Genomic DNA, 23407 nt, shown 5'->3' with positions numbered 1-23407 from the left:
GCTGAGGTTGTCCTACTTTGGCCACATCAGGAGAAGGCAGGATTCTCTGGAAAAGACAATAATGCTGGGAAAGCTTGAAGGCAGCAGGAAAAGAGGAAGACAGATACCAACACTTGGGGTGGGGTTCAGAGAGGAGCAGGAATACATGCACAGGCAATGCAATGCAATAGGCAGACCGTTTGATTTTATCCAAACTATAAGTTCAATTTTTTTCTCTGCCACAGAGATTTTCAGGCAATTCTCTTGGCCTTATTAGGTCACTTGAAATCTACAATTCTAACAGGATTTTAGAGTATGAGCAATATGTAACGAGTGATGTTATTACTGTCACACATCCCTCAGTGAATGCCCATGGCCAAGATAGGAATTTGAACTCGGGTCCCCCAGGGCCTGGTCCCTAACTGTCCATTACCCCACACCAACTCCCCCCCTTTTTTTGGCTTAGCCTTACCCTATTGTGGGGATAATAAGAGGGAAAATGAATTGTTTGGTGCAGAGAAAATATTTGTTGATTTTATTTCAGGCTTCTTTGTGAGTGCATCTTTGTTTTTTTTGTGTTCTTGCATACCAGTCCTTTCGTTTAACATGAAAGGGAAAAGGATTTTTTGGGGGTTCTTTCATTTCAGGTATATGCTTTGTGGTACCCTGAAAGCCCTTAAAAATTACTCAAAAAACCAGAAAATAAAACACAGAGGCACTGTGCCCCATGGCTTGCCCCAGAGTTTGGCCCTGCCTTGATAACACCTCTGGGGGTCTCCAGATGGCTTCCATCAGCCTCCTCCCTTTTCCATGCCTTCTAGCTCCCAACCTGCTGTTTCCCAAAAAAAATCCAGTGTAAAGGGGTCAAGTCCTGCAATCCCTTCTCCCAAAGGGATTTCCTCCCTCCTGGCCTGGGCTCTGGCAGGATATTTCCCACTCAATTCTCCTCCCCTACACAAATTCCACATTTCTGACTTGCAGGGGCCTAGAGACTTTTCCACCTTCTCCCCGACCTCCTCCAAGCTACCATTCTTTTTCCTCACAAGCCTCTCTCAAGTCCCTTATCTCTGGTTTTCTTCTCCACTCCCGCCTGACAAACTCATCCAGACCTGGGAGGCGAGTTGTGGTGGGGGATAATAAGAGAAAGAGGCCTCTGAGCATGTACAGAGTAACACCCTACCCCAGCCCTGGATTCAGGAGGTGGGATTCCCGAGCAATTTTTTAGGCATGGTTCCTTGGCGGCCTTGTGCCCTGGCACATCTCGGGGGGGGGGGGGAGAGCCTTCCTCGGCTGGGTCGCTAGAGAAAGAGGTTTCTGAGCACCAGGGTACCCCGGGGCCCTGGGTTCAAGAGGCGGGATTCCTAAGCAACTCTTGGCAGGGGAAGTCTCCCTCCATCCCTCTTGGGAAGGAGACTCCAGAGAGGCTGGCGCGCTAGGGAAAAGGGCCCTCTGAGCACGTGCAGAATATTGGCTTCAGGAGGCGGGACCGCCGAGGAGCCCTTTAGGCGTGGTTTACTTTGGGGGGGAGCTTTCGACGTCCCCCCAAACCTCTGTGGGAAGAGCGGGCGGGGGGGAGGTCTGGTCTCCCCCTTCAAGCAAGACTAGCGGGAGCAGCAGCAGCGGCTCTTGCGCTCATTGGATTAAAAATAGCATCTCTCCACCCCTGCGGGCGGGTCGGGTCCGGCTCGGCTCCTTCCTTCGGTCCGGCCCCCCCCCCCGCCTCTCGCCTGCCTCCCGACGGCTGCCTGCCTGCCTGCCTGCTTGCTCGCCCGCCTTGCCTTCCCTCCCTGGTGCCTGGGTGGGCAGCGGCGGCGGCTCTGCGTCCAGCCGGCCGGCGGCGTTCACGTTCAGCATGGAGCGGGCCGCCTTGTTCGGGAACGGCCGGGAGGCTCCCATGGCCGCGGGGGACGTGGGCGAGCTCCTGGTGCCTTACATGCCCACCATCCGGGTGCCCAAGACCGGCGACCGCGTCTACAAGTCCGAGTGTGCCTTCTCCTACGACTCGCCCGTAAGTCGCCGCTCGCACACCCCCGGCCCCCACCCCCACCCCCGGTTTGCAAGCTTTCCCCGCTCCGGTCGCCCGAGAGAGAGAGAGTCGCCCCGCCTTGCTGAAGCCGGCCCCGGGTCTCCCGGCGGCGTCCCTGAGCCGCCTCCCTTTCCCAGGGCTTCGAGTGGGGTGGGGTGGGGGCTTCCTTAAACTGCCTCCGGCACCCGCACCCGGTGTGTGTGTGTGGGATCCCTGGAGGCTTCCCACCCGGCCCAGTCCTATTTAGGGTCCCGTTGGCCTGCCCCCAACCTTCCCCCCCCCCCGATGCCCCAGGGAGTCCTGCTAGCCCCACGGAGGAGACCCTCCGCCCCTTCCTCTCAGCCGGGCAGCCGTTTTGTTTCGTGGGCTGCCTATAAACCCCCCACCCCGCCCCCAAAATTAGGGCCTGTACGCCAGTCATGCGCTAAGCTGGCCCTCCCCATCCCTCAGAAAAGGGGGCATAGGCTGGTTCCATGCCATTTTGTTTCTCATTTTTTTTTGAGGGGGGGAGGCTGTAGATAGCCTTCCTGCAAAACAGAGCCTTTATTTCTGCCTGCCTTGTGGGTCCCCCCCAACCTCCCATATGCTAATATTTTGTGTAAGTGCCTCAGCCTTTTGGGGGTTCCTCCCAAAGCAGTCATTAGGGGGCAGGACAAAGGAGGAGGAGGGGGGGCTTTGCCTAGGACCCCAAAATTTGGAGAGGAGTCTGGTGGCGAAGCTACTAATGAGAGTTAGGAAAATAAACAGCAACAACACCTGGCCCCTGTCCACTCCCCCCTTTTTTGGTAATGCATGAATCCTCTTTGTTTTGGGGGACACCACATTGTCTTCTTTGTTTTGGGGGTGTGTTGGGTAGGAGAGGGTGCCACCTGTCCTGGGTGTCAAAATTGCTAGCTCTCTCTCTCTGATTCCTTCCCACGCCTACCCCTCACATCGTCTGCCTGTTGGGCCTCCACTCCCAAGACTGTCTAGAGGCTTTGCAGCCCCCCAGAAATACTGAACCCCACAAAATGGGAAATGGCTAAGACGCCTGTTTCCAGTTTCAAAAATATTGGCATTTCCAGGTGTTAAATGCAGTGAGTGTGGTCTGTAGCCTAATCAAAAGGTGTATCACCTTTTTAGTCGCTTCTAGGATTAACAGTGTGCCTCATTTTTACCAGAAAAGGAGGGAGCTGGAGGAGAAGGGTATGGGCCGTTTGCCCACCCCAAGGTACCCCCTTCTGAAAATACACCCTGCCCAGCATTGGCTCCTACTACTGGCAAAACCACTCTCCTCTCCTTCCAATCTTACCTGAGTCCATCCTCCACTTTGCCACTTTACCAACCTGCTTCTCCTCCTCCACCTTCCAGCCACCCATACATTGGAATTCCATTGCCTAATTTGCAGTATTTTTTCTCTCTCTGACTATAGCTACAAACCTACCCATATAGACATAGGTTTGAACTTGGTGAGATTGCAGGTGTGCCTACTAAGTAGCTATTTGAATACTGGTACCACCCCCATTGCATCCAGAGTGCCAATCTAGGCATGCTTAGCTCCATCACATGAGTGACCCACCATCTGCTCTGATGTTGAACAAGTTACTTGATTGTGTTGTGTCCTGTTTATGGCAGCCCATGGTTGTTACCATGCACAAGCTCTCCAGACTTGGCCTGTATGATAGGGAGCGAGCAGAAAGTGTACTGAGATACTCCGAGAGTTATTTGGTTGACTTGTAGTAGATTGACTGGCAACGACCACATTTCATGACCATAGCAACAACAGAATGGTTGTTCTTCAGGCTGTGAGGCTGGCATCAGGAGTGGGTTTTGGTTCTGTTTTTGTGTGGAAAAACTTTCCTCCCCTCAAAATTTGTAAATGCTTCCTCTGAGTCTTTTGCCCTGGTGGCTGCTGATGAATTTTCTTTCAGCGTAAAAATAAAATACTTTATAAATCTGAAGTCTGCTGAAGCCTGCCTTATGGAATTCCACGCTTTAAATCTATAGATAGTTTACATGTAATGTGTTGGAGTTTTTACAACCTCTCAGGAGGGATTTTTCTGGGTTGGGGTGATTGCAACGTTCCCTCTAAGCTGCGCAGCCTCACAGTGCTGCGCGCGTCCTGTGGACCCGCAACCATTTTTGCTGCCCATTTAGTTGTGTGTGGGGGGGCAGGATTTCCACTCGGTGCTGGTGGAAAATTGAATGTAATTAAAGAGTAGCAAATGGTGCTCTTTAATTACATTCAGTTCCCCACCAGCAGAACCAGATGGGTGTCAACACGGGCTGTGGGTGCACGAGACTCATGCAGTGCCGTGCGGCCATGCAGCTGCATAGCTTAGAGGGAACACTGGGTGACTGTCAATCTATCCAGCACTAACCAATTGTTCCTTCCTGCCTCTGAATTCAAAGAGAGCCCCGCCTCTTTGCTGAGTGCTTATTTCACCCTTTCTTTCCTGGGTTGTTCTTCAGTGTTGTTGGTTTACTGTTGATCTGGTCACGACTATTAAGTAATGAAATGCTTTTCATTCTTCCTTTACAAATGTCTCAGAGTGAGTTGTTGAGACTTTTAAGTGCCAGTTAATAAGACAGGGTTGGATTCTGGGGAACTTGTAGCTCTTTGGTGAATCTCTGTATAGTACCTTTTACTGTGTGGCAAAGGAATTTTACCAGGAATTCAAAACTCTGCTACATAATCTGCTCCTCACTCTTGGCTGAGCACTTGCCCCCTCCATAGGGTGGCCAAATTCACTGCACCTCCTGCTACAAACCTCTTTCTTGTTCAGTCTGCCCATAGGAATCCCCCTGGTTTACCATCTCTTCTTACTTGAAAAATATTTCAGATTTAAGTGTGAGAGCTCAATGCAGTCTCTATATTCAGTAACCATGTCACCTGGCTGAGTATCAGGTGCTGAGAAGAAACAAACAAACAAAATCTATGTTGCTTTTTTGGAAGCAGTGTTTTTTTTGGGGGGGGGGGTAGGAAGGGCAACATGGAGAGAGACACGGTGCCATGGCTGGAGTGTCAGACTGACTAATGTGACCTAAAGTTCAAATCTCTGCTTGACCATGGAAATACAACAGGGCGATGATGACAACGGAGTGGGGGTGTGGGGGAAACCATTGTTTGCTGGTCAATTCAGATGCACCAACTTGTTGCTTACCCCAGTGAAAGCAAAGTGTTTTAGATGGGCCACCACTGCAGTCTTCAGTGGTGGTTTTGTTAGAGGTTGCAAACATGCCTTTCAGAAGCTGTTTCAATACTGTGTCCTCTATGGCAATCCAAGATTTCCCAGATGCGCTCTGTCCAAACATTTTCTTAAAAACCAGTGAGAATTTCTACTCTCCTAGGAGTAGTGATTCTAGTAAACACAAGGCATAATCCCCACGTACTTTGTTTAGCTCTTACCTGAAGTGTTTTTAAACCTTTCACACACTTCCAATTTAATTTCCCTACTTTCCCCTCATTTCCCAGCACTGGTGAAGGCCATGGTTGGCTATTGAGTTGACCCCCTGAGCTGCCAAAGTTGTACGGTTTAGTGGCCTGTCTTGGCTTTGCATGAACAAAGTTCCAGGTGTCATCCGTGGCATTTCCAGTTAAGACTGGGAAAGGCCCTTGCTGTGGTTTACGGAGAGTCACTACCAGTCTGACTTGACAGAAGGGAGCTTGTGATAGTCTTACTCCTCGTTTTCAACCAGCTAACTTAACCACCTTTAACCCAAACCAAGAAGGGAGGGAGGGAGGAAGGAAGGAAGGACGGATGGACCATGTGTGGTTTTTTTTTTTTTTTTTTTTTTGCAAAGTGCAAACCCAGTGGTTATTAGCATCATTCTTGAACCGCTAAAATATTGAACCATAGATGAGCTTTTGAGTCCAACAGATCTTTCTTCAGACTGAACATTGTAGAGCTTGAGGGAGGGAGGGAGGAGTGGAGACAGAAAACTCCTAAAATCATCTTGACCAGATGCTGTAATGTCAGGATCTGAGTTAAAATAATGTTATGAGATGCAGACTTTCTGAATCTCTTCGAGATACGTTATCAGGTTTCACTTCCGGCAATGTAGGGATCGGTTGTCTTTCCTCATCTTTCAAGACAAAGATTGGCCCATCATCTAGCACGTTTTCTATCTCAGATCTAGCTGGGCATGCAGGATCCCACAACCGTAGCAATCCCACCTGACAGAAACTATGGAGATTTAATGTGGTTGATGTAGTGTCTTTAAATACTCACCTTTATTCCTTTGGCCCATCCTGTAAATGCCATTCTCACCAGTCCAAGCAAACTGTTCTGCGTGTCTTTGACATCCGGTCTCTCTTTGCCCAAAGTGTTATATCTGTTTTGCTGCCATTTCCACCTTTGAATGGCTGTATCCAATGAAATTCTTTTTGGAGGAAGGAAATCCATCTGCATTACATATAGTGTGCAAATCCATTTATAGGGGGTTAGCATGCATGCTGTAGAAGAGGCACACGTGTGATAGCTTCCTATGCCAGAAACGTTATCAAGTTTGAAGCATCTCTCATGCCTTCCCCAAGTAGGATATAAATTCCAATTTCATCTCTGTGTGTATGTGTTTCGGCCGTTAGGAGCTGCTTAATTTAGCAACACAGAAATGTTTGTGTTTAGAGAGAGGGTGATGTGCAAATGCCAGCTAGGATTTCCTGGTGTCTCCCTCCCCATCCCCCTGCTGCCAGTTTCAGCATATTGCAGGGCACAAGTAGTTTGGGTTTACACCTGACAAAGGTGTCAATTCTTTTAAAATTAGCTTAAGGCACCCTTACTTTTTCCATGCAGCTGAAACCAAAGGCTGCAAAACAGAAATGGCTGGGTCTCTTCAAGTTTTTCCAAGTTTTGAGCTTCTTCAACATGGATGAGGATGATGATGATCATCATCATCATCTTGGAACTGCAGAGCTGGAAGGGACCCTATGCATCACTGAGTCCAGCCCTTGTGAAGGAGGCATAGTGGGGAATTGAACTCCCAACCTCTGCCTACGCCACTGTCCTATGTTCTTGTTTTATTTTGAAATCCTGATTTATACATGGTTTGCTGCTGCTTGGTAGAGGTGGGGAAATGACTGGCTAGCTTCATTCTTTGTCCTTCTGGGATTTTGAAATAATTGATTAAACACAGATGTTTCTTTCCTTCTCCAAGGTTTATTTCTCCTCCTCCTTCTGGTCAGCCTTCTCTGACTTGGTGGAGCATTTCATGCTCTGCTCTCTTCCACACTTCTATAAAGAAGGCAGTATTTGGAGGACTAATGAAACACACAGACTTGTGTTTGCAGTTGTTAAATACAGCGATATCGACACACAATCAGCCTTTGCATTTGTTTCTCCTTGATTTGCTGTAATGTTTAATTATTCTCTTGCTCCTCATTGATGCATGAGTGTTCATACTTGCACATGTGTGTGCATGCACACACACACACACATTTTTTTAACTTTTTTACATTCTTTTTTACTTGGTTCACTAGGTTCTTGGAGTAAATCCTCTCCCAGCTCCCCCTTAATGCATTGACTGATGACAACTTCTCCATGGATTCTAAACTATCAACATTTATTTCAGGAAGGTTTGAAAAACTATTAGTGTTAACAGAAATTTCCACCTTCTCCTCTTCACGAGAAAGGGATTAAAGGAGGAAGGGTTAAAGTCTTGAGTAACAAAAGGATTGTCCATGAGTGTTTTGAATAGTCCAAATCCAAGAGCTGGATTAGGGTCCCTTATTGACAGTCATGATGAAAGTTACAACATGGGTAGTGGGTCTCCGGCAGTGACTTCGAACCCAGGGGTCTCAGTTCCCAGCTTCTGGAATTCCCATGGATCAGGGTCTCACCTTTTCCCATCCCAGATGGATTGTGCTATCTGGCTCTCTCCTTTCTCTGGCTAGCTTGGCTCTTTCCTCTCTTATTTATTTATTTATTTATTGATTGATTGATTTGATTTGATTTGATTTGATTTGATTTGATTTGATTTATTTGATTTATATCCCGCCTATCTGGACCCGTGGCCCACTCTTCCCTCACTCCCAAGTTGTGCCCCAATAGGATGGCTTTTGGGATCTCACTTCCTGTGTCCTCCTCTCAACCTCCTTGTGGGGTGATCATAAGTTTTTCCCACTTGTTAGTCCAAGGCTTTTCTATCCAGATCCATTCCCATCTGGGCAGGAGAACCTTCTTCTCCTTCCTTGTGTCCACTTCTCCTGCCTCTACTACTTCTCCCTTGGACTTCTCCTCCTTCTATATCCCTGTCCCTCCATTTCCTCTATTCCCACCTTTTCCAACTGCCTCTTTACCTAGGGTTGCCAGATACACAGGTACTAAATGACTAGATAGGCGGGGTATAAATACAATAAATAAATAAATAAATAAATAAATAAATAAATAAATAAATAAATAAATAAATAAATAAAAGGAGGACATAGAAAGACAAAAAGGAGGACAAAGGAGGACATATTGAATGTTTCATTTGAATCATTCCAGATTAAACCCACAATCAATACAATTTTATTACAGTCGCTGCCAATAAATGTCTCTTAGTGAACCGACCAAGAAACAGTCATGTTAAAAATTAAAAATAAATTCAATGGAGGCTGTTTTTCAAAATACCAGGGGTGGGCAGGCAGGTGGGGGCGGGGAAAGCCAGGGGGAAGGGGGGTCCTTCCACCTCTCCCCCTCCCATCCAAAATTATAACATAAAATATACAAAAGCCTGACATTTTAAAGGTTTTTATCTTTGCCTGCCTGACGGAGGACATTAGGCTAAAAAGGAGGACATGTCCTCCTTTTGCCTGACATCTGGCAACCCTATCTTTACCTCTCCCACTGTCATCTCTGCCTCCTCTAATAAACTGGCTTCCTCCTCAATGGGGTTTCCTGTCTTGTCTCTCTATTTCTGCCACCTGTCTATCTGTCCTGTGTTCTCTCTCTCCCTTGGGGGGTGGTTACCTTTCTGACTGTGTGGGACTTTCCCCCCTCAGGGCATCTATGGGCTTCTCCCATCTCTCGGTGGGAAAGGATGGCAGTTGAGCCGGGACGGTATCTGGATGGCCCTCCTCCTCACACTTGAGTAAGAAAAACTGTACCTTGCAGGAGTGATTTGGGTCATGGAAATGATTGTACAGCTTTCTTCTGTTTCGGTCCAACATTGGCATGGTGAAGGAAAGAGAGAGAGTGAGCCATCCTCCACAGTCAGAGGAGCGGAAGGAGGAACTGACTGTGTAGAGGGTATATTGGTGGAGGTGGAACAAGATGAGAGGGAGATACACAAGTCTATGGAAGTATGTTTGGCTGATGAGAAAGGGGAGGAGCTTGATTTGATAATATGGGAGGATATAAATGAGGGGGAAAAGGCGGGAAGTTTCAGAGTGGTGAAGAGCGAGCCGGTTGACAAGAAAGGTAGATCGATACAGACAGAATGGAGCATGGGCCAGGAGAGCTTCAATAAGCTGCTTAAAGAATTTCCAAATTTACAAGTGGATGGAGGATTGTTGCCGGGACCTCCTGATTTCTTCGCGCATGGGCAAGAGGTAGATCCCCTGGAATGGACTGTGGTGGTTTACCCACACAATCAGCGTGAGGGGAGGAGGGTGAGCTGCCCCAGTCCCTCTTTAATCCAGAGCCAGCGGGAGGGGGACTGGGCGAGACACCCCTGTTGTGGGACGATTTGCGCCGTCCGAACCACCTCTGTGAAATTCATTAGGTTTTCTTGAGCCAGTCATGCCCTCCCTCAAACATCTTGCAAGATACCGTATTTTTCCATGTATAAGACACCTCCATCTATAAGACGCCCCCCCACTTTTCTAATCCAAAATTAAGAAATCTAAATGGGGCTTAGCAAGTGTAGGGGAAAAGGGATCAAAGTGCAGCAGGATGGCTTGGATCCCTGCTTTCCCCTCCACTTGTTTCTGTTCTCTCCTCAGCTTACTTCCATGTATAAGACAACCTTCAATATTTAGTCTAAAGATTTTAGACAAAAGTATAGTCTTATACACGGAAAAATACAGTACTTGTGTAGAGGAAGAGAGCCATGTAAGGCACACTGAACTCTTCAGAAGAAAATTGATATATAAATGTAATAGCAAATAATAATGTATTTTCTAAGCAATGAATAATGTATCTTCCAAATTCTAGCTTATACAAGAAACTACTGTACATGTAGGTATACTTTGAACACAATTTGGTAATCCTTTTATAATCCTTTTATTACTGTTCTTCACTTACCCTCATTGAAAGTACAGTACAAAGGATTTTTAAAAAGCAAAGTTTATAAAAGTTATTATTAAATTATAATTCTCAGAATCCTGCAGCTAATATGGCCACTGGCCATACTGGTTAAGGGATGATGGAAGTTGTTATTCAATAAATAACTTTTTCTGAGCTCTGCTTAAATGTTATTAGAGGAGGATCTTTCTGAATTTAGTATTCATGAATGCAGATTTATGTTATTTGGTTATTTCCATCTAGCACGTTCTTTGTCCTTATTCAGTGCATCTTCACCAGTTTTTGAGCCTACTTTATTTATTTATTGATTGATTGATTGATTGATTGATTGATTGATTGATTGATTGATTGATTTATACCCCACCTGTCTGGACTACCAGACCACTCTAGGCGGCTTGTTCTTTGTTCTTTGGTCTGTTAGTACTGTATAGCAGTTGGGAACTTATATTTTCCTACCTGCACAATCTAAAGGGCTCCTTTAGATTGTACTGGTGGAGACCTACTGGTCTCCACCAGTAACAAGACTCCATGGGGAATGATGAACTCTTACAACTGCATCTGTTAGACCGCTTTAATGTGCAAGAATTGTCACTTAACAGAAGCAATACAATTAAAAGTGTAGAACAAACATATGAGGAGGGGGGGCACTTTGTCTCTTTCTTTAGTTCCATTGCTTCAGTTGATCTGACGGGGAAAGCCTCCTATATCTGTGGGGGCCTTCGGCTTGAATTTTCAACCTTGGAACATCAGAGTTCTAATGCATAGTGGAGCGGAGGCACGGACACAGGAGACTCTCATGTCCAACCACATCATCTCCCCCACGCCCCCATACAGAAAACAGTGGAAGTGACAATGGAAGAGGTGGAACTGAAGCTTACCTAATTCGGGGTTGATGGAACCCTCTGCCACCCTGTGCTGGTGGGCTTAAGTAGATTTACTTGGTCAAGGCTACTGACAGAGTCTCAGTTGTCATGTTAATTTACTACAGTGCCCTGGCCTATGGGTGCTCAGAAACACTGAGGGAAATTGAAATTATGGCTCAAGTTTAGTCATCCTGGTATAAGGTAGACACCGACATGAATGTGCAGTGGGCTCTGCTGGGGTGCTAGTAGCATAGGCAGCTGCTTCACAATGCACTGGGTCAGTGCCTGGGTGGGGAAAAACTTTGTGTGTGTGTGTGTTGTTGGCCGTAACAGTTCATCAGTGGTTGTGTTAATTTTGATTGTCTCCTCAAACAGATACACAGTGTCATTGCAATAGTTATCTACTTGTGGTTTTCAGCATTCTTGTGTGTATGTCACGGTTTTAGATACTCACAAAGTTAATTTGGAATTACTGATTTTCATATCTGAAGGGTGACACTCAACACATTTCAGAATTTCCATGTAGTGTAGAAACATACAGAGAGATGCCTGTGTCTTCAGGATTTACTTCCAGAGTCTTCAGCTAGAATACTGTTGGGGTTTAAGTACCATCGCATAAAATGGTTGTACTTCCTTCAGAACGGAGGAAGGACTGAATCCAAGACAGAGTTGCACAAGTGGTACTGAGAGCAGGCAAGGTTGCAGAAGTATTCCGTGTCTTTGAGAGAGACTGCACATTAAGCATAGTGTGTCACAGGTACAAAATCTGTTGTAGGATTGATTGTATAATGGTGTGAATCTGTAAGTTTCATTTATCTGGTCACATGGATATTGATGCAATGTAATTGTCTGGGAGGGAAATTGCTGTTAGGTCTTCCATGGGATGTGGTGGCGCTGCGGGTTAAACCACAGAAGCCTCTGTGCTGCAAGGTCGGAAGACCAGCAGTCGTAAGATCGAATCCACGCGACGGAGTGAGCCCCCGTTGCCTGTCCCAGACAACCTAGTGGTTCAAAAGCATGCAAAATGCGAGTAGATAAATAGGTACCACCATGGTGGGAAGTCGTGCTGGCCACGTGACCATGGAAGATTGTTTTCGGACAAATGCTGGCTCTATGGGTTGGAAACGGAGATGAGCACCGCCTCCTAGAGTTGGACATGACTGGACTAAATGTCAAGGGAAACCTTTACCTTTACATTCCATGGTAACAGGAGTCAGTAACAGATCTTACAAAACAGCCAATATATAGTTGGACAGGCTGTTGGACTGGGACTCAAGAGACCTGAGTTCAAGTCTGTGCATAGCTTGTGGAAACATGCTAGGGGTGGTGGCAATGGTCAGCCACTTCTTGACCATCTGACAGACTTCAGAGACCTTATCAGGAAGGTTGTAAGTTAGAAGTGATTTGATGGCACATAACAACAACAAATATGTTTTAGGGCTATGGATAGTATATTGAATGTGTTTTTGGTTTCCGTGGTTTTTGTACTCTGTGTGATATGTGGCTTGCCCATGAACATTCAGCAGAATATAAACCAGTATACAACGTTCCTTGTTTGAGGATTGGCAATTTCAGAGGGAGGGTGCATCCCACCTACTGTTACCAAGAAAGAATTTGCAGGTTTTGCTACAACAATTGCAAGCCAGTGGTTTTCTCTTTAAAACTGTGATTCTAAAACCTTGTGTGTTCTTTCTTGCAAAAAATTCAAGATGGGGGGGGCAAGTCTAAGTGTTGATTTAACTCTTCAGACTTTTCTCCCTTTAAAAAATTCCTATCCTTAGCTCTGCTCAGGTCTTGCAAGACCATAGTTTCAATTTACTGACCCGACCATTTCTTGTTATGTCTTCTTCTTTTCTTACTGCCTTCTAATTTTCCTGGCATCATTGCCTTTTCCAGTGACTCATCTTTCAAGACTTGAGATTGCAAAAGAGTATCATTCTTTTTCACCCCGAGTGAGGTTTCTCTTTAAATTCACTTGGCTATGATGGGGAATTCCAGTGGCTTGAAGTACCTCTCAACGAGCCTTAATTGTGTTCTGTGCTTTTATCCCGCTATACAAAATGTTAGTTTCATACAGTATAGTCTACTGAATCTTGTAGCATATTGCCAGCAATGATGATACTTGGACTTAAAAATGCATATCATTAGGACAAGGCAAACAAGATATTTGCATTTGACATCACCTGTTCTTTGTGTTAATAGCTAAAGTTGGAACACAACTACGTGGTTGATTTTGCAACAACATGCTTTTGGGAGGATCTTTATAAGTGTCGGCAAACACCGGGCCAGTCCATCGTAACAAAAACTTCCAAAAATGTGAATCAGGTAGACTTGTCTGTTATCTTGCTTCTCTCCCCCACCCCCACCCCCCCAGAAATGTCTTCACCAGTGAATGGTTTGCCTAGCCGAAAAAAAGATGTGGAATTATCCCAAGAACAAAAACAAAAAAAAACATGAAATAAGGAGTGGGGTTGGAGGAGTAAGGAGTTGCTCTGTCTTCCCAGTAATTTTGGAACTAAACAGTCCCTTTCATTTTATGTATAGTGTGTCAAGTACTGTACATATTTTGGGGGAAACTCTGGCTTTTTGATCTTGAATCACCCCTTTTCTGTTTTCTTTTTCCATTTGGATAGAAAAATCTAAGTGAGATTTAAAGGTGACTCAGCTGCCTGGTGGCTGTCATTTCCCATTGGAAGAGAGGTTATTTTTATAATTCACACACTTCAGATCTCAAGTGTCACCCGGCAGCTCCCTCTGAACAGAGAACTGTGCTGATTAGAAAGGCCAAAGAAAGTTCCAAAACAGTGCTGTAGATTTAAATACCTAAGGTAGACTTACTTAAGGAAGTCCTTCCTTTACTAAAACCTTAGGAGATACATTTGTTGAAGGTAAATTCATCATTTTTGGTCCCCATTCACATAAATGAGACAAGATCTGTGGTGACCCAGCCACAGAGACTATATATGTGTGATTGGGTTCGGAGTAAAATAAGGGCAGCTCTTGATTTCGGCGGGAAATAACCAAGAGGGCTCATTTTGAACGTTAACAAACTTATTAAACTTAACATCCGAAGAATCAACAACAACTTCTATGGGTTAAAAACAGCTTAACTCAGGAAGTTGACCTTAAGAATGTGGTAACGCATTAAAGAATGAATTGTTCTGTTTCGCTGTGGAGCCGGACCAAAACGCTCTCTGTCCGTTGGCTTCCGTTACGGTGCGCTCCTCACGGCACAAATTTTGCCACAGCATGGGTGACGCGTCCAGTCCACCCTCGAGGGGTGGTTGGTTGAATGTGGTCTTGGGACGAATCGCCCTCCTCCAGTGACCCTGTCCCCTTGGCAATACTACTTCCGTCCATTCTGACGTCTCAGTCACGGTTACACCTTCTTTCTTGGGAGCTGGATCCGGCAAGAATCCTCCAACTTTCAAGTTGGGAAAGTCCTGCAATAAGTCGCTTGCTTTTTGGTATTCAGCTTCCCTCTTTCATCTCTTCACGGGGTATTCTGAATCTTCTCACCCCTTCCTCCTCCTTTTTCTCTTCCTTCCATACCAACAATGTTAGCTCCTCCCCTTCCTTTCCTTTCCCCTCTTCCACCAAACAAACCTCTGTCTTTATCCGTTCCCTCTCATCCCCTTTGACAATCACCCGTTCTGTTCCCTCTCTCAGTTCTTCTATCACTGATTCATTTACTTGAGGAGACGTCACATTCCACATTGCCTACTCCTCCTTCACAATATGTGAATTTGTATGTTATAACAAATCCATCTGTAATAATGATCTGCAGTTAGTAACCAACTATGATCTCTGAATGCATAGCTGTTGTCTTACAAAATCTGGCTCTTTTAAACCATGTAATAATGATGCCTGAACCCACAGCTGTGGCCTGTCCTTGGTTTGTTTCCCAAAATTGCACATCCAGAAATAGGAGCTAGGAAAAGGGACAGGAAAGAAACAAACCAGAAAGGGAGAAAACAGATTTTGGTTGGGTTATCTGCAGCATAATCTGTGACTTTGACTTTGGCCTTCCAGGTATTTTGGACTTCAGTTCCCAGAAACATCAGCCCATGTGGCAAGTGGTAAGAGATCATGAGTTCAGAACATCTGGTCCTCTCGTCCTTTGTATACAGTACTTTGTTCCAGGCAGTTACCGAAAACAAAGCTTTTGGTGAAATATATACAGTATATTCCTAAAATTTTTCCTGGTGTTAAATTTTGAGCGAAAATCTAACATCCTATGGCCTTTAAGAGCACTACATTGTAGTATACAGAATCTGCTTCATTGTGAGATAGACTTGAATGTCAGCTCACTTGCCTTTGGGAGAAGGTGTAGTTTCTTAATAATTTAGATAAAACTGGTTACAAGAAATTGACCTGCTTTGTGCATTAAGTACTAAGTATTATGTTGCTGTTGAGTGTTGCTTTAAAAGCTGGCTTAAAAGAAAAATCTTTTTCCTTGAATGGTTGAATAAAGACAAGTTATCTTTTCTCAGTATTGATGTCACTGTCTTCCTATATTTTAAAAAGCAGGGAAGTTCCCCAAGGAGGCGGAACCTTAATTTTAAAGCAGAAGTTATGGTTCAAACAAAGAAATTCAAACAACAAGGAAATGTAAGCTGTAGATTAGCACCACTTGCTCAATATGATGCATCATTGTCCTTTAACTGACGCCTGAAATGAACACAATTTATTTCGACCCTAAGTAAACACAAAGAACTCCTAAGAAATTGAATCAAAGGATAAAACACATTAAACACAAGGATGGCTTCTTCCCCAAGATGAATTAGTTGGAATGGACTAGTACAATTATAAATAGGACTGCACCATAGATCTACTGTCTGGAGATGTGTTTCATTTCAGCTGTTCTGTACTTCTAGTAATGTGCTATATATGGACTGGTTCAATGGGGGCTGGATGGTGGTGGGAAAAAAATAGATAAAACCGTGGACAATGATACATGTTTGGGAATAACTGCTCCTGACAATGCCATCACTGTGGTTTATGTGTGATTTTTTTTCCAGTTCTGTCCACCTCGTACCAAAGCTTGAATTGGTTTATAGTTTAACAATATATAAAAAACAGTAAACTCAATTTTTAAAAAATAAGTAATTAAAATGGCTGCATTCACTTGGCGGTGGCTGTCAAAAGCAGGGTTTGAAAGAGCCGGTATAAATGTGAAAGGTATGCACACCACATTTCTGGAAGGTGTTGAAATTCTCATTTTCAAAGTGAGGAGAAGAACTTGGATGTCATTTTCCAGCATGGCTCTGAAGATGAATTTACTGTACTCACCAACCCATGGAATTTGTTTTTTAGACCCATGGCAGTGGTGGCTGGGTGAGTGGATTGCTTCTGGGAGTTGTGCGCCAGAAGAATGTTTCGAAGCTCTTGTTCAAACTGTCCCTCACTCTTCTTGATGCTTCCTATCGATAAGCAGGACAGTGCTATTTTGAGTCCTTCCTGGTTTTGAGGACTGCTTAAGAATTGCAGGGGCGGGCCGGAATTCTTTCAGAATTACAAGTGTAATTTGCGCTCTCTTTCTTTTGAAAAGGATTACAAGCTCTCGCTCTCTCCATCTGTTCCCCCCAATCCTCTCCTGCTCTGCTCAATTTTTTTTTTACTATGAATTAAAGAGGGCAATTTTTTGGACAGCTACATGGAACTTGACTTTGCTGCAGCTTGTGTCTCTAATTTCAATGTGCTTTTCCTCAATTCAAGCGAGTCCCCTTTTAATAGCTGCGTTTTGAGCGAATGCCAGTTGATTTAGCCATTTAATATTCTTACATTTTCTGGTATTTTGTGACTGGAGTTCTGTGTTTTAATTAGCTTATGTGTGGTCTGTTTCATCATCGTCTTTTCTCAAATATTAGATGTTCCGGTTTGTGGCAGTATTAATAGTTAAATGGACATCAAACGGATGAATCTTGAATTATTGGCCCTGAATGTGTTTTCATATCGTGATACGACAAAAAATATACAACTTCCTTATAGGACTTACCGTATTAAGATGAAAGGATGGGATTTCACCACAGTAAATCTTTGATAGCAGCACTTCATGCATCCAGGAGACTAGCTGGTTCTTGATGGAAGAAAATATAAAATGTTCTAAAATGCAGCTAGTGCCATAGAGCAGGGGTGGGGAGCCTCAGTTGGGTTGGAGGCATCGACCCCATAAATTGCCTTTTTTTGGGCCATTTATATGATAATAGGAAATGTCAGAAAAGAAGTTCAGGTTTTGTTTTGTGTGGATTTAGGAGCTGGGTTTTTAAAGGGATGTTCCAAATTCTTTACTGCTAAAACTACTGTTCCTGGACACCCCCAGAAGCAGAAATAGGGCTTTTCGGGTAGTATTTTAACATTTTTATGGGTGCTGTCCGTTGTTCCTGGTCTACCATAGAGGAACTTTACCTATTCTCCCCGCACCACACAGAAGCACTTTATGAAAATGAACCCAGAAAAAGTTATTAACAGTCTTTTTTGAGTGCTCTGTCTTTGGTTTGCCCCATGCAGTGAGAAATTACTAGTAAAGAAATGACATACTAAAGGCCTAGTATGTCAAGGCAAAGGATTCTACGAGAGCCATTGTCTATTACAGCTGCTCTCATTCTCTTTTTCTTTTCAGGATTCCGAAGGAGGCCTCTATGTTTGTATGAACACTTTCCTGGGATTTGGAAGGGAACACGTGGAAAGACATTATCGGAAGACAGGGCAGTGTGTGTATATGCATTTGAAACGGCACCTGAAGGAGGTGAGTGCTGTTGCAGACAAAGGTTGTTTCAGAAGTTATTTCCTTGCACATAATCATTAAAACTTGTCTTCAGAATGTAACTGGGATATGGTATTCTGCATGTCTTTTGTGGTTTAGCTGTTTGTACTGGGAAATTACTACTAGTGTGTTTCCCCAAAAATAAGACAGGGTCTTATATTAATTTTTGCCCCCCCCAATGCATTAGGGCTTGTTTTCAGGGGATGTTTTATTTTTTCATGTACAACAATCTACATTGATTCAAATGGAGTCCTGTCATCTTCTGGTTGCTGCACAAGGGTGGATGGCAGGATTTCACTTAATTGGGGCTTATTTTTGGGGTAAGGCTTATATTACGAGCATCCTGAAGAATCTTACTAGGGCTAATTTTCAGGTTAGGTCTTATTTTCAGGGAAACAGGGTAGCAGAAATGTCACTATTCACACACTCCCCACAGTTGTGTTGTTGTATAAGGTTTGTGGCACATCAAAGGGAAGGGATATAGCAAAGTTGAGAAAAGAGTGGGAGGGATTATTTGGTTGACAGGTTATTCCTTCCTTCCTTCCTTCCTTCCTTCCTTCCTTCCTTCCTTCCTTCCTTCCTTCCTTCCTTCCTTCCTTCCTTCCTTCCTTCCTTCCTTCCTTCCTTCCTTCCTTCCTTCCTTCCTTCCTTCCTTCCTTCCTTCCTTCCTTCCTTCCTTCCTTCCTTCCTTCCTTCCTTCCTTCCTTCCTTCCTTCCTTCCTTCCTTCCTTCCTTCCTTCCTTCCTTCCTTCCTTCCTTCCTTCCTTCCTTCCTTCCTTCCTTCCTTCCTTCCTTCCTTCCTTCCTTCCTTCCTTCCTTCCTTCCTTCCTTCCTTCCTTCCTTCCTCCTTCCTTCCTTCCTTCCTTCCTTCCTTCCTTCCTTCCTTCCTTCCTTCCTTCCTTCCTTCCTTCCTTCCTTCCTTCCTTCCTTCCTTCCTTCCTTCCTTCCTTCCTTCCTTCCTTCCTTCCTTCCTTCCTTCCTTCCTTCCTTCCTTCCTTCCTTCCTTCCTTCCTTCCTTCCTTCCTTCCTTCCTTCCTTCCTTCCTTCCTTCCTTCCTTCCTTCCTTCCTTCCTTCCTTCCTTCCTTCCTTCCTTCCTTCCTTCCTTCCTTCCTTCCTTCCTTCCTTCCTTCCTTCCTTCCTTCCTTCCTTCCTTCCTTCCTTCCTTCCTTCCTTCCTTCCTTCCTTCCTTCCTTCCTTCCTTCCTTCCTTCCTTCCTTCCTTCCTTCCTTCCTTCCTTCCTTCCTTCCTTCCTTCCTTCCTTCCTTCCTTCCTTCCTTCCTTCCTTCCTTCCTTCCTTCCTTCCTTCCTTCCTTCCTTCCTTCCTTCCTTCCTTCCTTCCTTCCTTCCTTCCTTCCTTCCTTCCTTCCTTCCTTCCTTCCTTCCTTCCTTCCTTCCTTCCTTCCTTCCTTCCTTCCTTCCTTCCTTCCTTCCTTCCTTCCTTCCTTCCTTCCTTCCTTCCTTCCTTCCTTCCTTCCTTCCTTCCTTCCTTCCTTCCTTCCTTCCTTCCTTCCTTGTTTTGCTTCTTTAGCCCATTTAGTACAATGATCTTGACTGTGTTCTGGAGAGTCATGGAGTTCCTTAGAAACTGGTCAATAATGGGGAACAAGCAGTTATGAAGATGTCTGGTCTGCCCACTACCAATCTTCTGTTGCCACACACAGCTCATGTGTAGTGTTGGATGTTTTTTTAGTTCATGCACAGTCCAGTGTGTAATATCATTTCCCACAATTTAGGCCATATTCTAGGGTGGCATCTAGCATATCCTTGTCAGGGTGAAAATTCTTACTGAGATCCAGTTTCGGGGGTCTGTGGCCAATGGGAAAATAGAGAACCATGTTTTCAGGATCTTCAAATAGTAATATAATTTACCTGACATTAGCATTTTTGAACTGTATCCTATTCACTGGATGCATGGAGTGTTACCTGAGGATGCAGATATTTATAGACTTGGACGAGAGAGGGATGGAGGGAAACAGAGGAGGGAACAGAAATGCAAAAGGTACAAATGTTAAGGCTAATGATGTCATCAACAGGGACAATTTTTCAGAAATCTGACATTTCCTACTTCTGTCCTGTGGTATCCGGTGCTCCTGTGTATTTCCTTTTATTGCTGGGAATCCGTGGAAACCAAGGGATAGAAGGAGGAAGTCTTTAATTATGAAACAATGCTCACTGAATTAGGTATCTGACTCAGAGCCAGAGGCTGGGAATTCACAGTGCATCTCCAGAGGTCAGCCTCTGTGGCCTTGTGCAAGCTGCACAGTCCCAAGATGTCCCCAGAAGAAAAGAATTGCAAACCACTTCTGAGTATTCCTTGCCTAGAAAACCCTGAAAAGGGTGGCCATAAGTCAGGACTGACTTAGTGGCACACTATTATTATTATTATTATTATTATTATTATTATTATTATTATTATTATTATTATTATTATTATTATTATTATTATTATTATTATTATTATTATTATTATTATTATTATTATTATTATTATTATTATTATTATTATTATTATTATTGTGGCCATCAGTGTGTTCTTAATTTAAAGTAAATTTTGTACTAAATGTTTGTGTTTACTTTTAATTCTAAGTTATCTACTGAATTGTTTCTTACAACGGGGTTGGATGAGCTGGAAGGAAAGGTGAAGAGATATAAGTTAAATAACTAAATAAAAATAGGTTTCTCCATAATCAAAAAAGTGGCATGAAGTAAAAAATGTTGGGAACCACTGTGTTAAGCAGTGGACAATTAAGGAGCAGTTGCTGGGAGATGCTGACAATGTCTTACCATATGTAGCAGACATATGGGGATACAAAGTCTTTTTATAGTCCTAGTTCTTTATATTTTATAATAATACCAAATATGGATAAGTCTGTTTTTGTGGGTGAACCATATACGGTAGTATTACGCTTAAATGTGAGAATATGAAGCATTGGGGAACAAGGCTGAAATTTTTACAGAGGCACACATACGTGTGTGCATTGACTGTAGATCATTCAATGTGAGAAAAGGTCAGTTGAGAAATACTCAACTCCAGTAGCAAATTTTGTCCAGACTAGATGATTCCATAAGAATAGGGGTGTTAAATTCAATTGACGGCTCATTGTCTGTTGAATTTAGCTTCTGTCTCTGCTATTGCGAAGTAGTTCAGAATCAGTCCCAGTTGCCTCAAATAAATGATTGCATAATGAGAAGTTATAGGACCTCTATGGTGGTGCCTCGTAAGACGATAATAATTCGTTCTGTGAAAATCGCTGTCTTATGAAAACATCATCTTGCAAAAAGAAAAAGCCTATTGAAATGCATTGAAACCGGTTCAATGTGTTCCACAGGGCTGAAAACTCACCGTCCAGCGAAGATCCTCCATAGGGGTGGCCATTTTCACTGCCTGGAAAGCGGGGAATCCGTCCTGAAAACACAGCGGGGAGCCATTTTGCACAGTGGGTGGCCATTTTAGAACTGCCGATCAGCTGTTTCTAAATCGTCATTTAGTGAAAAATCAGTTCCCGAAGCAGGACATCGTTTTGCGATTGCAAAAGCGATTGCAAAAACTTCCTCATCAAGCGGTTTCGTCATTTAACGAGGCAATCGTTAAGTGAGGCACCACTGTATTTTGCACAGCCAGAGCCTGGAAGTTCAGTTCCCTACGGCGCCTCCTTGACGGGGACTGGATTTGATAATACCTGGGATCCCCCTTCTGGCTCTGCAATTCTAAGGTTGTAGTTTGTCTGCTCATGGATAGTTTTATCACATAGATTGCATTTTTCCAGTCTTGGCCCCCTCCAGATGTTTCAGATGGCTGCTCCCATAAGCTCTAGCCAGCCTGGCCAAATGGTCAGGGAGGATGCCAGCTGTAGTTCAGAACATCCAGACAGCCTCAGGTTGGGGGAACTAGGTGTAGAAAATGCATGGCTCTGTTTTGAATGCCGTTTGGGATGCTCAGCCTCTTGTTTGTTTGTCATCCGTTTTGCTGATTGTGCGCATTTGACCTCGCTGGCTCCCACTTTGAACCTTTTGAACGGTTGTACAGGTTGCTGCTTTCCCTCTCATCTGCTTATCTTTCCTGAGCCATAATTGTCACTGGATAAGCAGGCAAGTGTCAGATTAAACATGCACACCTACCCCTTCTTCCTCCAGGCTGGCAGTCATACAATTGCTGCTGTTGCAATCATGCTGTCATGAGTCCTTTGGCAGCCCCATTAAGAGATGTTTTTGGGCAGGGTGGATAAAATAAATGATATTTTCAAAAACCAAATGGATTAAAATAATGATTTACCGTATTTTTTCCATGTATAAGACCCCCCACTTTTCTAATCCAAAATTAAGAAATCTAAGTGGAGCTTAGCAAGTGTAGGGGAAAAGGGATCAAAGCGCTGCAGGATCGCTTTGATCCCTGCTTTCCCCTCCACTTGTTTTTGTTCTCTCCTCAGCTTACTTCCACGTATAAGACAACCCTCAATTTTTAGTCTAAAGATTTTAGACAAAAGTATAGTCTTATACATGGAAAAATACAGTAAATTTTTAAAAAATCAAAATGTTGATTTAAATGGTGAAATCATATTTTTTAAAAAATTCAAATTGTGATTTAAATCAAATTAAATCAATTAGATTTAAATGAAATCCACCCTGGTAATTGTGTCTTTTGGTTGCAAAGGCTTCTTTACGTTTGTGTATACATACTGGCAGTTACCACAGTGCTGAGAGCTGTTTTCTCTTGAAAAAGTAGAGCATTACTGTGACTGCTTCTTCACTTGTTTTCTACAAGCATTGTAGGGCTGCTAAGATAATACTCTGGCTGTTCTGGAAGGGAAGAAAAATGGGTTGTGGGAGAGAGAAGGTTGGAATTAGAAGAGCCGGTGAGGTTGGTACGCAGAGAGAGTTGGACAACCAGTCCGCTAAATAAATATTTACAGTGTTGCTTTAGAGTTTGGCACTGACCCTTCCGGTTTCAAGAAAATCTTTCCAGCAGATTGCAGAAGGGCATTGAAGATATGAACCCATAGGCTTGGCTCAGGGGCTGTTTACATGGCAGGAGGAATTCCGACTGTAGAGACAGCTGTTACAATGATGTTAGGTCAGAGCTGGTGGAACTGGCGTGACTCCTGGGGTCCTCAGCCAACCAGCAGGCCACTTAAAGCAGAACGACTTGAGCTTTACACTGGAAAGATTCCTTATTTCTTGCTTCAAAGTCTGAAATAAGTAAACTTCATATCAAGTGGTTTATTTTCCCCAGATCTGTGAAGTCTTTGTTTTTATGATGCATAACTGCAGAAGAGCAGGGCCTTTGGTCATTGGCTATTTCGTGAAGATCCCTCTTGTACAAATCTGTGACAGATAACAAACACATGCATTTTAATTTGCAGATATTTTTGTGATTAGACCATCAACTATCTGAATTAACTAAAAATAGTTGCCTTGCTTATCTCTCTGTGTCTAACTGTTGCTGGGATGCTGGTGAACTTTATGATGAATTTATGTAACTCAAAACTTTGAATGTTTCTTCCATGACAGAAGTTGAGCTCTGAGGCCTTCTATATGGCTTGCGCTCTGGAACACAGAATATAGCAGGAG

General features: G+C 43.9%; 1 protein-coding gene across 3 annotated transcripts in view; it reads left to right on the top strand.

The window, feature by feature from the left end:
- Positions 1-1721: 1721 nt before the first annotated feature.
- The window catches only part of USP13 (ubiquitin specific peptidase 13), an 86719-nt gene continuing 65033 nt past the window's right edge, over positions 1722-23407 (top strand). For all 3 annotated transcript variants that reach the window (XM_072996232.2, XM_072996231.2, XM_072996230.2), the window contains exons 1-2: positions 1722-1987; positions 17695-17820. In XM_072996232.2, the coding sequence (XP_072852333.2) occupies positions 1832-1987; positions 17695-17820 (282 nt within the window). In that variant the 5' untranslated portion in view covers positions 1722-1831. The remainder of the gene's footprint in view (positions 1988-17694; positions 17821-23407) is intronic.

The sequence above is a fragment of the Pogona vitticeps genome, chromosome 3, assembly GCF_051106095.1.
Source record: "Pogona vitticeps strain Pit_001003342236 chromosome 3, PviZW2.1, whole genome shotgun sequence".
Taxonomy (NCBI): domain Eukaryota; kingdom Metazoa; phylum Chordata; class Lepidosauria; order Squamata; family Agamidae; genus Pogona; species Pogona vitticeps.
This window is presented reverse-complemented; position numbering and strand designations above follow the sequence as displayed.